The following is a 15891-nucleotide window of genomic DNA, read 5'->3' as shown; positions in this document are numbered from 1 at the left end:
TGTTATAGAAGATTGCTTTTCGTTGTCCTCGAAGTGGATCCAAATGTGGTAATTTGACAATATTGGCCTTGTACATAACAGTAAGGCCACCCACATCCCTCCTGTGTTAAAGGCTCTGCTGAAATGACAGATCTATCGAGGATGGGTCCAAGTGAGAGATGAGTCGTCTTGCTCTGTTCTCTACTCTGTCAAGCAGTCGCAGAAGAGAGGAGGGGCAAGCAAACCAAAAAATTGGAGCATACTCAAGGTGTGAGTGTACTTGTGCCTCATACAGAATCTTGCAACCTATACTGTCAAGCAGATGCGAGATACGGCGAGGTGCTGTAAGCTTCCTGGCTGCCTTGTTTGCAAGATTTACAATGTGATTCTTCATAGTCAGTTTGGAGTCAGATTTTACCCCAAGGATATCAACTTCTTCCCCAGGTACCAACATTCTCCCATTCATACTTACGACTGCACCGGCATTACCATCATGATGCCTAGAGACCATCATCATTTGTGTTTTCTCAGGTGCAAATGTTACTTGCCATCTGTTTCCCCAAGCTGATGTAGCTCTTAGCTAGTGATTGATGTAGCTTAGAGCAGCTGGCATTTCTTCTCTTGGATAAGGGAATGTCAGTTTTCAGTCGTCTGCATATGCATGGAATTCTGGGATGACATGAAGGTCATTGAAGTAGACATTCCATAACAATGGTCCCAGCACGCTTCCTTGTGGAACACTTGCCCCAATTGGATGTCTTGCTAATTCCATTCCATTGAGAACTACACTTAGAGACCTACCATGGAGGTAATCACTGAGGAGACAGCGTAGAGCCTGCAATTCCCAGAGCTTGCAGTTTTGCTAAGAGGCCCTGGTGCCACACCCAGTCAAAAGCACCAGCAATGTCCAGTGCTACCACACAGCTTACTTTGGATTTATCCAGTGACTGGTGCCATTTGGTGGAGAAGTTTATCAACAGATCAGCAGCAGAGTAACCTTTCCTGAAGCCATATTGATGGTCACAAAGTAGTGAGTGGTAGTCAAAAAGCTGTCATTTGTTTTGAGATTATTGTCTCAGTGATTGACAGGAGCGACACTGTTCTGTAGTTGCTGATTTCTGCTCTGCTCTTCTTTTTGTGAAGAGGGACTACATTTGCCTCTTTCCACAGAGAGGGCCATTTACACTCTACTAGGCAGTGCTGAAAGATGCGAGTTAGAGGTGCTGCTAGCTGGTCTGCACATCTTCTCAGCAATCTTGGGCACAACTTGTCTGGGCCCACAGCCTTTTCTTGGTCAAGCAATTTAAGAAGGAAATGTACCTCCTGCCTTATTGTCACCACTGACAGTTTTGACACAGTTCTTTTGCAGCTAGCCAAGGAGGGTCCCTTACTGGATCAGGAACTTGCATTTTGGTAGCAGTGTTCAGCAAAGAGGTCCGCCTTCTCTTGACTACTAGTAGAGGTGGTCCCATCCTGTCGATTTAGAGGCGGAATGAGTTCATCAGGCAGATAACCTTGTCTGTCCTTGACCAGGGACCACCAGGTTTTGGAGCCTACCCTACCTGATGCTAGCTTTCTTTTAGTGTCCACCTCCCATTTAGCAATGGCCCACTTTTGAACATCACCCATATGCCTACAGGCTTGCGTGTGCAAGTTCATGTTATAGGTGGTAGAATGTGTCTTATACCTTCGCCATGCTTTGTGCTTAGCAGTAGCAACCTCTCTACAACGAAAGCCAAACCAATGCTTCGTCACATATTGCCGGTGAGGAATGTGTTCTTGTTGTAGATTAAGGATGTGTCCAGTGAAGGCTTTCACTTGGTTGTCAACATCCCCTTGGAGAAGAGCATTCCAATTGGTGGTGGTGAGCTCAGAGCAAAGGGCTGGCCAATTACTTCTGCCAGATCACTCACTACTGGGTCAAGGGAGGAGCCAGAGATGTGAGTAGGGAAATCAACAGTTTCTCGTGTCAAATACTGCAAGGTCATCAAAGTCCCTCTGTATAAGGTGTTGGTTGAGGTCACCAACAATTATGATATGTTGACAGTTGTGTTGGAGCAGAAGGGAATCCACATTTTCCATTAGGAGTCTGCATGTTGCCACTAAGGTCTGCACATTGCACATGCTAATGCAGAGGTACTATTGTTTATGCAGAGCTTGAAGAACATCATTTCAAGATGTAGGGATGGCAACATCAGTGTGCTGGGCATGTACACTTTTAGAGAAGCACACAGCAATACCTCCTCCTTGCCCTTGCTTGTCTCTTTTCATCCATGAGGTGTAGCCAGCAATTCTGCAAAATTTTCTGGAGTTCTGTCATCCAAAAATGTTTCAACAACAGCCATCATGTTGGGACATTGAGTGTTCATGAAACTGTGTATGAGCTCTCCAACATTAGTAATGAAACCTCTAATGGTGGCCGACAGTATAATGATAGACTGGCTCCTCATGATGTGTTCAGCTTGAGGTGATGGGTAAGGCATGTAAGGTGCCTGCCCTTGAGAGAGGTAGGTCACCGAGGCAGCTGCAGGGATGTAGGTCTGTGGTCTTGTATAAGGCACAATACCACCTGCTGGGCTAAGATAGGAGTAACTCTGGGAGAGTGTATATATATATATATATATATATATATATATATATATATATATATATATATATATATATATATATATATATATATATATATATATATATATATATGTCTCTCTTTCTCTCTCTCTCTCTCTCTCTCTCTCTTTCTCTCTCTCTCTCTCTCTCTCTCTCTCTCTCTCTCTCTCTCTCTCTCTCTCTCTCTCTCTCTCTCTCTCTCTCTCTCTCTCTCTCTCTCTCTCTCTCTCTCTCTCTCTCTCTCTCTCTCTCTCTCTCTCTCTCTCTCTCTCTCTCTCTCTCTCTCTCTCTCTCTCTCTCTCTCTCTCTCTCCAACTCTCTCTCTCCAAACATGGAACACTTCTAGCCAACTCACCAAAGATCAAACACACCAATATTGCATTTCAAAAGGACATAAATAGAAGTTCAAACTAGCTAGAATCTTCCTTTCATAATTATGAAGAACAACTTGTCTGAACATTTAAGAGATTTCACCTTTATACTGGCATAAATTTGCTTTAATAGCCCTGTTTACCATGCCTCATACTGAAACATTTTTAAGTGGCTGCATAAATATCATTAGCACACATGCACAACAGTTGTTGGGTATCTTTGTCAAATTGTCAGTATTTTATACCATTTTCAACAGAAATATCATTCTTATAGGCAGAGTTTGTAAGCTTGGCTTATAATTAAACAATTATTTTGCAAATCAAGCAGTGGTAAATCACTGTGCAAATAAATAAAGAAATATTTATGAGATGTGCCATTTCTGCCAGTAATTCCTCATGCTGTTTGCAAAATGTATCTAAAGTTTTCCTTGAGGAATTAAGTGCTGTTAACCTGATTGAGATTACTACATCTGCCCTGGATCTGAAATATTTATACAGCATAAGCAAGTGACTATAAATGGAAAAATGTTGAAAAGGCTGTTCATAAAATGCATTAGGCCAAAACCGAAATATCAACAATGGTATAGCATCCACACCTAAAAAACATGGCAGTGAACTATAAAGTCTAATGACAAACTCTGAAACACCTCCCAGAACTTAAAATCTTAGTTATGAAGCAAAACTACAAACACTATCTAGACTATTTTTACTGACAGAAGAAAAAGAAAAGACAGCCACATTGAAGATTAACAAAGGATACCTGAATGCCTTCCATTACATGGGCACTATATGATTCTTGCAAGTTTAGTTTTCCCACTAATATAATAATAATAATTTAGAAAGATACAAAAAAAATAATTTAGAAAGACTTCTTAACCTCATCAACTGGCAGAACAAGAGGCCGTAGCTAATAATTAAAAGCTACCAAAAAACACTTGAGACTTTCCTTGTAAACAGTGGTAGAGCAATGATTATTATTATAATCAAAAAGAAGCGCTAAGCCACAAGGGCTATACAGCAGGTAGAGCAATGAAATGATTTGTAAGAGCTAGCAAGTGCTACAGCACTGCAAACTTGGAATTTTTACAACAAATTCAGTACTGTAGATGAGATACCATGAGCTTAGCTCTGCTTTGTAGCTACATAAAGGCACTTACACAAAACTTCCACAAAGTGGTCTAGTAATATTGCCAGCTATGCCATAGAAAGTTTTCATTTCTCCCTTCCCCTCATCCCTTTGCAACATGATTGCTGCCCTAGGGAAGGATTAATCTGAGGATACACATAATTACACATAGCTCAGTCGGTCAGACTGAATCATTGGGTATAGCAAGTAACTGGAAGGGTGATCACACAGACAGTTCTGTCCTTGGATCTCAGTAAGTCAACAAGGATAACCAGTACACCATCAGCTGAGCTGCTGATTTGCAGACACACAATATGTAGCTGGTACTGCACACTACTTTCTCATTGGGTCAGTGTTTAAAAATATTTTTACTCTACAGAAATTAGGATATTAACAATAAAAAATTATATTTGCAAGCATATATTTTGAAATAGGCATTTACAACTGATTAAGGAATGATTTACTTATTAGAGAGTATAAACATAATCCAAGATGACTTTTCAATATAATTTGACTTTACTAATCTGCAAGGATAGTTACTAGCTTCTGCATAATTCATAAAAACTGAAAAAGTTAATACACAAATAAAATGCATACACATATCTAAATATACATAAGGTAACTAAAAAAAATATTTAAAAATCTACATAAAGCATAACTTCATCTATTGGTACTAGTTATCTATGTCTTTTATTTATATAAGCTGAACTCACTTTAATATTTATCATAAAATTAAGCATTTTCTACAAAGGCAAGTTTAAACAAAATATCACAAAAATATTTTTGTTTTATAATGTAACATTCAGTATGCTGCTAAACTTTTAAAATATATGCAGTATACAATTGACATATAATTCCTACTATTTGGTAGCTTGTTATTAATATATTCACATCAGTAACATCCCACAGACAGTGGAGCAGCCTCCACCAGGCAGAACATCTCTTATTACACATATTATCATATACATAAGGTTCATACAGTGCCTGGGGATCAGGTTTGATCCAAGGAAAGGAAGTGTAGTTCTAATTCCTCATATCAGTATCCCTTCAGCATTGTCACCTTCCTCCCTCTCCCTTGTAGGTAGAACATCTCTTAAGATGGGAACAGTCATCTTAAGTAAGGCTTTTATATTTATCTCATGATCAACACAGTACAGTCCTCACCATGACTATCATCCTATTATTGATCAATAGAGTACAGTTCTCACCATAACTATCATCCTTATTACTGATCAATACAGTACAGTCCTCACCATGACTATCATCCCATGTTTGGTTAATACAGCACAGTCCTCATCATGACTATCATCCTTATTGCTGATCAATACAGAACATCCCTAACCATGATTATCATCCTTATTATTGATCGACACAGCAGTCCTCACCATGACACTCATCCTTATTATTGATCAACACAGTACAGTCCTAACCATGATTATAAGCCTTATTATTGATAAATACAGTATAATCCTCACAATTACTGTCACCCTTATTGTTGGTCAACACAGTAATCCCTCACCATGACTATCATCCTCATTATAGGTAATGTCCATAATAAGACAGGTTTTTAACCTAAATGAAGGTGAAATATTCTCCTGGCTGGATTGTGACAATTCTTGACTGAATAACAGCATTCATTACCACATCATTTACTACTATTCTGGTTCTTATTCACTTTAATGGTGTAGCTACCAAATTAATGAATTTCCAGAGTTCTTAAGCAACTAAATTGTAAATTTTCAAAACTCCATAAAGAAAACAGTAGCACAGATGAAAAACTGAATAGTTGAAAGGCATGTAAAAATGTGAAATGCATGTTGCACATAAAAATGTGAAACACAATTAACAAACAGGTTCAGTGCACTTTTTCAGTGCCCGGTTATAGGCTACACTTTGGATACGACATGAATATAACATTGCAAAGTGCCATGGGATGTTTCGTGTAGTACTTATTTGCTCATAGTCAAATTTAAGGCAAGGTTTCATCGACTAAAATAATCACAGTTCCAAACACACAAAAAATAACAACAACTACAGATAGTACTGTACAGTTAACTAACCAATAACTCTGTAGATTATTATACCTTCATGGGCATTCACAATCATATATCTCCCATTAGAGAATTAAAGCATAATGGGTCTAATTAATAATAGGTAGACAAAGTTAAACCAAGGCCTACAATATTAAGGCAACAGTAATGAAAATCCTGTATATCAAAATTTTATCCTAATGCAGTACATTTATTTACTCTTTTATAGGTACTATATACAGTATTTTATACTTACTGTTATTCTTTACATACAGTCAAATTCACTTTTCTTACTGTCAAGTATTCTCATATTATTAGCTAAAATATTAAACAAATTCATCAACATTTCCAAAATTTATACACACCTGCTTTCAGCACCCACTTTCACCATGTTACTGCCTCATCCACTTTTTCCATATTCACTTCTGGTTTTTCCCTCCTAATCAATCCTGTATTTCCCTGCCTCATGCATAAAATATGTACAGGTATCTCCATTTCATCATCTACACTTAACTTCTCAAAACATTCTCCCTATCTTCCTGATACCTCTGCATCATACTCAGCAACATCTGCATATAATAATTTGCCTATTCCTATATTTACCATTCTAGTGCATCCCTTCACCATTCTTTTAACCAATTATTTTCTTCTCCACATACTGCATTCTGCCTTATAACATTTATTTTTATTTTATAAAATCTTTTCATAAGTTCATTTTTTCCCTAACTACCATTTTGCCTCAGCATTCCACCAATCAGTCACCTTTTATCCAATGAACCAGTAACCACATACCTATGTTTGCTACATACTACCATTGTATTCTTAAATCTATGCCACTCCTTTGACATTCATCCTATCACTTTCTAAACAATCTTTCTTTCAACAAATACTCACACTTCTCACTAACCATCGTTTTTTTTAATTCATTCACTCTCACTTCAGTCTTACACCACTGCACTCCACCTTTCTCTTGTTACCACTACTTCCCTCTTACTCACTGACACCACTGTACTCCACTTTCTTTCTCTTGTTACCACTACTTCCCTCTTACTGATTGACACCACTGTATTCCACCTTTCTCTTGTTACCACTACTTCCTTCTTACTGACTGACACCACTGTACTCCACCTTCCCATGCTACCACTAAGTAATGATTAGCCCTTGAAAGCATAAACATACATTAAAGTCTATTGCTATCAACTAAAACATAGTTTATCAGACTGGCCTCATTGTGCATTTTATCATAGCATGTATAATTACCTTTTTTTTTCCTTAAAATATGCACTGCTTATTACAAAACCTCTTTCTGAGAACAATTCAATTAAAAAATTTACTAGTGGCAAACCATTCTCACCATGCCCACCAAAACTGAGTCTTTAACTTTACCATTAAGGTCTACCAACATAATTATTCTCAAATGGTTGAAAATTTCCAGACCAATAAATTCTATTACCCATCACTCCCCTCCCACTTTTAATGTAAACTTCAATTCTTGAATTTAAACAATTAAACCGATTTTATTAACTCCAGAATTTTTCTTTCAACATTACCCCTATTCCTTCTTGAGCTGACACTCACTCTGATACATGTTACTCAACTCCTTCGACACACCTCCATCAAATTCTGTTACCCCCTTTAACTATCTTCCTCAGTGCTAGGACATTCATATTCTTTCTATACAAAACCTTAATAATCAGTCCTTTCTTAACATCCGAACTTCATCCTCGTATATAAAAACTGCCTAACTGCAATTGCCTTTGATTCAGTAAAAATAAAGAAAAAATGGGCTGAGCTCTTTGTTAATAAAAAATAGAATTAATTATATGTATGTATGTATGTATGTATGTATGTATGTATGTATATATATATATATATATATATATATATATGTACGTATGTATATATATGTGTATATATATATATATATATATATATATATATATATATATATATATATATATTATTTTTATTATTTTTTTTTTTATTATCACACCGGCCGATTCCCACCAAGGCAGGGTGGCCCGAAAAAGAAAAACTTTCACCATCATTCACTCCATCACTGTCTTGCCAGAAGGGTGCTTTACACTACATATATATATATATACATACACACACACACACACACACACACACACACACACACACACATACATACATGCATGTTGCAGAGGCGACTAAAATGTCGGGAGCAAGGGCCTAGTAACCCCTTTTCCTGTAAACATTACTAAAGATAAAAAGAGAGAGTTTTGTTTTTCTTTTTGGGTCACTCTGCCTCGGTGGGATACAGTCAGTGCGTTGAAAGAAAAAGATATACATGCATACAAACCAGTAGAGAGAGAAAGTGTGAGTGTACTGAGTCAAATATGTATGATATTTTTTATCTATATATATATATATATATATGTACACTATACAAGATAAGCCTTTATGTAAAAATCACACATATAAAAGCAACTGCTTCTATTAATGCTATATATATATGTATATACAGAACACACTTATTAAAAGCTTGCTTCATATACATATACACTACAATTATATTATAGCCATTATATATATACATAAATATATATATATATATATATATATATATATATATATATATATATATATATATATATATATATATATATATATATATATATATATTATGTTCATGTACAGTTTCAACTTTTAATATTCCTGATTATTTAAATAATTTGGTTTACACTTAAGTTTATAAGAGATAATATAAAAGCTTCATATTACTTGTATTTCTATTCAAAGGTTAAAGAGTAGGCTGTGCTTTTGTGTACAGTATTTATCTGTCTACAGTAGCTGCCTATTTATAATTACTAGATGTATTTGTAGTTGCAGGAATAAACTTTGTCATATTTACATAAATAAAACTTACATTCATGGTTTCTTGTCATGTCTCCCAGTCTAAATTTATTGTGTTTAATTTTTACACTCCCAATAGCTTTGCCCCAATTTTTTTCAGATTTCACATGTTCCTTCTACATTTTTTCTTATATATAGACTGCAGTTTAACCCGTAAACGGTCCGAACGTATATATACGTTTTTTCAACATCTGAAAGTATGTAAAAAAAGTAGATCTTTTTTGTTTTTTTACATTTGAAAATGTGTAAAAAAACTTTGATTTACTTTTTTTTTTGTTATATTTGAAAATATGTAAAGAAAACGTAGATCTACTTTTGCAGCACTACACATGTGAACGTAGATCTGCTTGGACCATTTATGGGTTAAAGTTATGACACTTTGCTCTTTCTATTGCTACAACCATGAAATATGGCATCCTCAATGTATAAAATTACCACTATGATATTTGTATCCACCTCACATCCTTCCTTGAATTAGTATGTACTTTACTATATATCATCTTCTGTCATCTGAGGACATTGTAGTGCCTATATTCTTTCTTCACCTCTCATATTTCTCAAACATGGAACCTATTTTGTCACATTTTGGAACTTTATGGCCTAATATATAATTTTATCATTTTCTCAGCCATATACTCCTTTTAGAAGCAATTTTTAAAAAAGCCAATAGAGCATAATTTTCTTTGCAATAATATACAGTGGAACCTCTACTTGCGATTTTAATCCGTTCCATGAGCTTGCTCGCAACTGGATTTGCTTGTTTGCAGAGTCAGTTTTTCTCATTTAAATTAATTGAAATGCAATTAATCCGTTCCAATGGAATTCTGTGCTTCAATAATTTCACTAATATCAACTCTATGGCTTATTTATCTATCTCATTTCATCTAAAATGACATAATAAACAATATAAATAACATAGAAACATGATATATACTCTAAAATGAATAAAATATGTCATTCATGTAGTGGTATGGGCGGTGTCGGCGGTGGATGAGTTTGTCTGGGGACCGGTCAAAACACTTCATGAATAATTTCGCTGATATCATCTATACAGGTATACGGCTTATTTATATATCACAGTTCATCTAATATGACATAACAAACAATATAAATAACATAGAAACATGATATATACAGGTGGAGACAGCCACAACCGCTCGCTCTTCGTTGTGGTAAACACTGCCATCTAGTGATGGCCTTTTGAAGCTGTCTATTATTATAATTATTATATATAGTACATTATTATTATATATGTATTATTATTATACATATTATTATTATTATTATTGTATTATATTATTATACTATTATTATTATATATATTATTATTATACAGATTATTATTATACATATTATTATTATTATTATTATTATTATTATTATTATATAAATAATTTGTAATTTTCATTCACACAAAAAATATAAGATTTACTGTTATTTCTTATTGCAATAATTGTATAATGTCAACCCATTCACGACTACATATTGGAATGGACAGTGACGTTATTTGTTTACTCTGAAACAGCCAAGCAATGGACCAGTTCTCCTAGGTTGACCTCTATTTCAAGGTACTTTTCGTCGTGAAAGCAATTAAAATCATATCTGTTTCTGTAATATATCTTCCATTCTATCAAATGAGACCAAAAAAATAAGAATACAACCATAAAAACCATTTGAAATTACCGCTAAGGGGTGGCTAATTGCTGAGAAGTGAACTCCATTATTTATGCTTGGAGTTCTTTCATTTTTGGTGTACGTTAAGAAGCATCTTTCCATCATACATTGCCCAAGTTTCAATAAGATAGTCCAACAAGCAAATGAGATACAATTCCCGAGATCAAGAGCAAGAGCCCCTCACCAGTGTCAAGGAACTTGCCTTGAGGTCTGCTCACTTGTGGAAATTTTGCTCGCATATGGAAGCAAAAAATCGACCCATCGACTGCTCGTATTTGGAAAAACTCGCATGTGGACACGCTCACAAGTAGAGGTTCCACTGTATTTATATAAGTCTCTAGTAATACCCTTTTACTTATAATCACCCAAAGGTCTTTCTTTTTATCTACCATCATAGCAACATCAATACATATATGTATATATTTCATGCATGCACACATGTGTGTGTGTGTGTGTGTGTTTGGTGCTCAAGCTTCAGCTCCTGGGCTACACCTGTCAGCCACTGATTGTTTAATGTGACTACCTTTGACCCCTTGGATTCTGTCACATTTACACCCAAGATCAGATATAGAGTTCTAATGATAGTTATTTCTTGTATTTTATTCCTTTGACTCTGTAGGTATACACCTGTACACTCAGCATATTGTGTGTGTGTATGGTCATGCTGATCATGTATCGAAGGATCTTACATCTCATCATGGATCCAGCATTATGTACTCGACTCTCACTGATCTAGTTTGCTCTCCCATGTCATGTCTCTTAGCTAACATTCAACCAGTGTGATAAGTCTCAAACCCCACAGGTGTTGTAGTGCAGTAATTCCTTGATTTATGCAGGTTTGCTATATGTGAATTTACTTTTATGTAGTAACCTTCTTTCTGCCAATGAGTGATATTAATTTGCTCATGTGCAATCAGTGTAGTTCACACCACAGAAATAAAGTAATCTACCATCAATGAAAGTATCTTTGGACTTTGATAATGCCATAGACCTAATATGCATCTATGGCATAAATACACATTTTCCTCGCTTTATACAAGTTCACTTTGTGTGAATTCACTATTATTAGATGTCTCATTTCTAACAATATTTCTGTAAGTGTGATATATATTCACTGTATGTGATCAGTGCAGTCTGCAAAGTATACTGAAGTGTTAAAATGCAGAATTAAATGTTGATGACCTGATTTAGCTTAGTGCACTTGCCACAGTCCTGGAATGTTCTACACAAAGTTAGGGACACCTCTGTTTACATTTAAATTCCAGCAAGAAATCTGCTTCCATTACTTCTTCCCAGAGAATTCAATTTACTTATCAAATTCACTTTGAAAAAGTTGCTTATACAACAATAACTCTGACTCACTTGATGTTTCTTTTTTATTATATTCCTGCATTCTCTTCTGAACTGATTTAATATTTAGTTTCTACTTGTTTCTCCTGTTCAGTGCTGACCCATCTGTGTTCTCTTGTTCTGTGCTGACCCATCTGTGTTCTCTTGTTCTGTGCTGACCCATCTGTGTTCTCCTGTTCTGTGCTGACCCATCTGTCTTATCCTGTTCTGTGCTGACCCATTTATGCCCCCTTGTTCTGTGCCAACCCACTTGTGTCCCACTGTTCAGTGCTGATCCGTTTGTGTCTCATTGTTCAGTCCCGACCCACTTGTGTCCCACTGTTCAGTGCTGACCCACTTGCATCCCATTGTTCAGTGCTGACCCATTTGTGTCCCATTGTTCAGTGCTGATGCACTTGTGTCCCATTGTTCAGTGCTGATTCATTTGTGTGACATGTTCAGTGCTGACTCATTTCAGATCTGTTTATATTCTTCTTACCAATAGCAGTGATTATTTTATGATTATGTCTCTTCTGCTCCTTCAGCATACACTCACTGAATTATGCCTGCTGAAGTTGAGTGCCAGCTCTTGGCCCCCACCATGTATGTAATATAAACATGGTCCTAAATCTAAATTTTAGATTGTAGATTGTACTCTAGAAGAACAAATTAGCAGTAGGTAATTACAATTAAATTACGAACATATGTAATGCTAAGTCCTTTTTTTAATAATAATAACTGCATGGAAATTAGCTTAAATTAATTTCACTTTTACTAATTTGTTCATCAAAATTACCTCTGAAAAATACATACGAAATGCTTATGAGTGCATTAAAATAAATACCGTACATGAGATTAAAACTAGAGGAAATAAAACTGATATTAATAAAGCAATTAGTCTAACAACATATTTTACTTCATTAACATACACACCTAACAATACAATAGCAACTTCAAAACATGGGCTAAAATACATCAATTTATGAAGATCTATTTTTATACTTAGTACCTGTGGTTGTAATGCTCTTGAACATGTACTAAAATACAAGTGCAAAAAAAAAAAAATACTTACCAAGTAAACTCTAATTAATTTCAGTTAATTCTCAACAATGTTGAACATTAAGACTGGTCATATAATACAATCCATCACATTCATTACACTTAGCAAAGTCTCGTCTCATCCTTGATGATCATTACCCTCATCATCTCATCCTTGATGACCATTACCCTCATCATCTCATCCTTGATGATCATTACCCTCATCATCTCATCCTAGATAATAATTACCCTCATCATCTCATCCTTGATGATCATCACCCTCATCATCTCATTCTAGATGATCATTACCCTCATCATCTCATCCTAGATGATCATTACCCTCATCATCTCATCCTTGATGATCATTACCCTCATCATCTCATCCTTGATGATCATTACCCTCATCATCTCATCCTAGATGATCATTACCCTCATCATCTCATCCTAGATAATAATTACCCTCATCATCTTATCCTTGATGATCATTACCCTCATCATAAATAACAAAAAAAGGCACAATACCGTGACTGGAATGATACACAAATAACCTGCACATAGAAGAGAGGAGCTTACGACGACGTTTCAGTCCGACTTGGACCATTTACAAAGTCACACTAACCAGAAGTGGAGCAGGAGGGGTATATATAGGCAGGAAGAGGTAGTGGTGGTAATACTACCACTACTACTACTACAACTACCACCACTACCTCTTCCTGCCTATATATACCTGTCCTGCTCCACTTCTGGTTAGTGTGACTTTGTAAATGGTCCAAGTCGGACCGAAACGTCGTCGTAAGCTCCTCTCTTCTATGTGCGGGTTATTTGTGTATCCTCATCATCTCATCCTTGATGATCATTACCTTCATCATCTCATCCTTGATGATCATTACCCTCATCATCTCATCCTAGTTGATCATTGCCCTCATCATCTCATCCTAGTTAATCATTACATTATCTTTCATGAATATATATTAGTTAGGTTGAAGGAAACTGAGAAGATCATCATCACTGGTCAAGATAATGTCAGGTTAAAAATAACTATTTTTTTCAAAACTGGTGCTCACCAAGGTTAACTGATATACACATATGATGTTATTTTTACCAATAATGTATCATAAAAATTTCTGAGTAATAATGAAATTTAGAGATACACTGTGATAATCATTATAATAAAACATATTCAATGAGATTCTAAAATTCAAATGTGCAATATATACACATCTTCAAATTAGTGCTGAAAAAATCAATATTGCATGTCCTTTCAAAATACAGAAACAAGCAGCTGAGCATGGTGCTGTGGATGATGTGTCCATTGCTTGGTGAGTCAAGCACAACTGGGTGTGGATAGCCAGTGTTTAAATGAATGCATGTACAGTCTTGGATAGGGACACCTCAAGGTTCCCATATACCTACACTCATAGAGAGTGTTTGTCTGTGAAAGATCTCTAAACATAGTCTTTCCTTCATTAATATTTTGTTTATATTTTGTACAGCCAGAGATGCACTATTCTGTATTGTTTACCAATGCAGTTACATGAGGCATCTGTTTGGAGATTAGTAACTATAGTAATGTAGTTCTGCATATGTTCAGGGCCTTAAACAACACCAAACATTTAATACATGTTTACTGCTGAGAGAAATTTAGAAATAGTGACTGTAATTCTGTCTATCCTATATAGCCATTCAGTTATAGATATAAGCTTAAAATATATTTTTATAGTTTGTAAAAAGAACCTGAGAAAAATTTCAACTACTGTACACTTACTAGTGTCTAGTATTGCTTAAAGGCCATAAGCATCTAAATAAAATCTGCTTTTCTATCAGAGCTTAATAATAATATTAAATATATTTTTTAAGTTACAACACTCATTTACAGTTTACAAAAGAACTGCTAATAAAGTAACAAGCAACAGAGTTGTAATGATATCTTGCTACTTGTTTTTCTTTCTGTACTTACATTATTTTGTCCCTGAAATTAATTAATAAGCTAAAAGTTGGCTGTATTCGTACTTTGAAGTATACTGCAGTGAAATAGGACATACAATTCTCACTTTGTTTTTCTATAGCAGTACCATTACCTAGCATCATATGAACAATGCCAGTGACAAACTTTTAAAAATGTCACACTATGACACAACAGCAATTTCTTCATCACTTAAGTCCTTAATTCTGGATAATGCAATGAATATTTTCATTAATATTCTTGTTTTTTATGCTGCATCTCACTTTTTAGTTAATCATCCTTGGTATCTAAACCATTAATTCAGTGAACATTAAAAAATAGAGAGTCTAATTTTCTTACAAATGCTTTAATTAAAAATTATTTGACAATTGTTCTCAAAAAAAAAAAATTCACTGCATTTTTCACTTAAGCAACATCGTTCAATTTCTGTTGTTCAGCCTGGGCAGAAGGTTTTGGTTTGGCCCATTCTTGCATCTCACCAGATGCAAAGATGCTGTAGAACACAGCTTCTGCACTGAAGATACCGAAGGTAATATAGAATATTGTACGCCAAGCTTCGACAGTTTGCTGAAAAATTATGGAAAAAATTACATGGATATAAACTTATATTAGCAATTACTGCACATTAAAAACTCAAAATTCAGTAAAATATATACATTTTTCAATATATGTTGAATAATGTATATGCTTTACACAATTGAATTTATACACCCACCCTTATACTGTATTCATATATTCATGAGCACATTAACCCTTTGAGGGTTTTCGTCGTACTAGTACGTCTTACGCGTAGGGGTTTTTGACGTACTAGTACGCATAAATTCTAGCGGCCTCAAATCTCGCGTGAAAAGGCTGGTAGGCCTAGGTGTGAGAGAATGGGTCTGCGTGGTCAGT

The 15891-nt window shown here is 35.3% G+C and overlaps 1 protein-coding gene across 1 annotated transcript in view; it reads right to left on the bottom strand.

Moving 5' to 3' along the window:
- Positions 1-4487: 4487 nt before the first annotated feature.
- Positions 4488-15891, bottom strand: part of MFS3 (major facilitator superfamily transporter 3) — a 378032-nt gene continuing 366628 nt past the window's right edge. The window contains exon 13 of the mRNA XM_070086892.1: positions 4488-15564. Coding sequence (XP_069942993.1) covers positions 15403-15564 — 162 coding nt within the window. The 3' untranslated portion in view covers positions 4488-15402. The remainder of the gene's footprint in view (positions 15565-15891) is intronic.

This window comes from Cherax quadricarinatus, chromosome 20 (genome assembly GCF_038502225.1).
Source record: "Cherax quadricarinatus isolate ZL_2023a chromosome 20, ASM3850222v1, whole genome shotgun sequence".
Classification (NCBI taxonomy): Eukaryota; Metazoa; Arthropoda; class Malacostraca; order Decapoda; family Parastacidae; genus Cherax; species Cherax quadricarinatus.
Note: the sequence above shows the minus strand (reverse complement) of the source record. Positions and strands in the feature narration are given on the sequence as shown.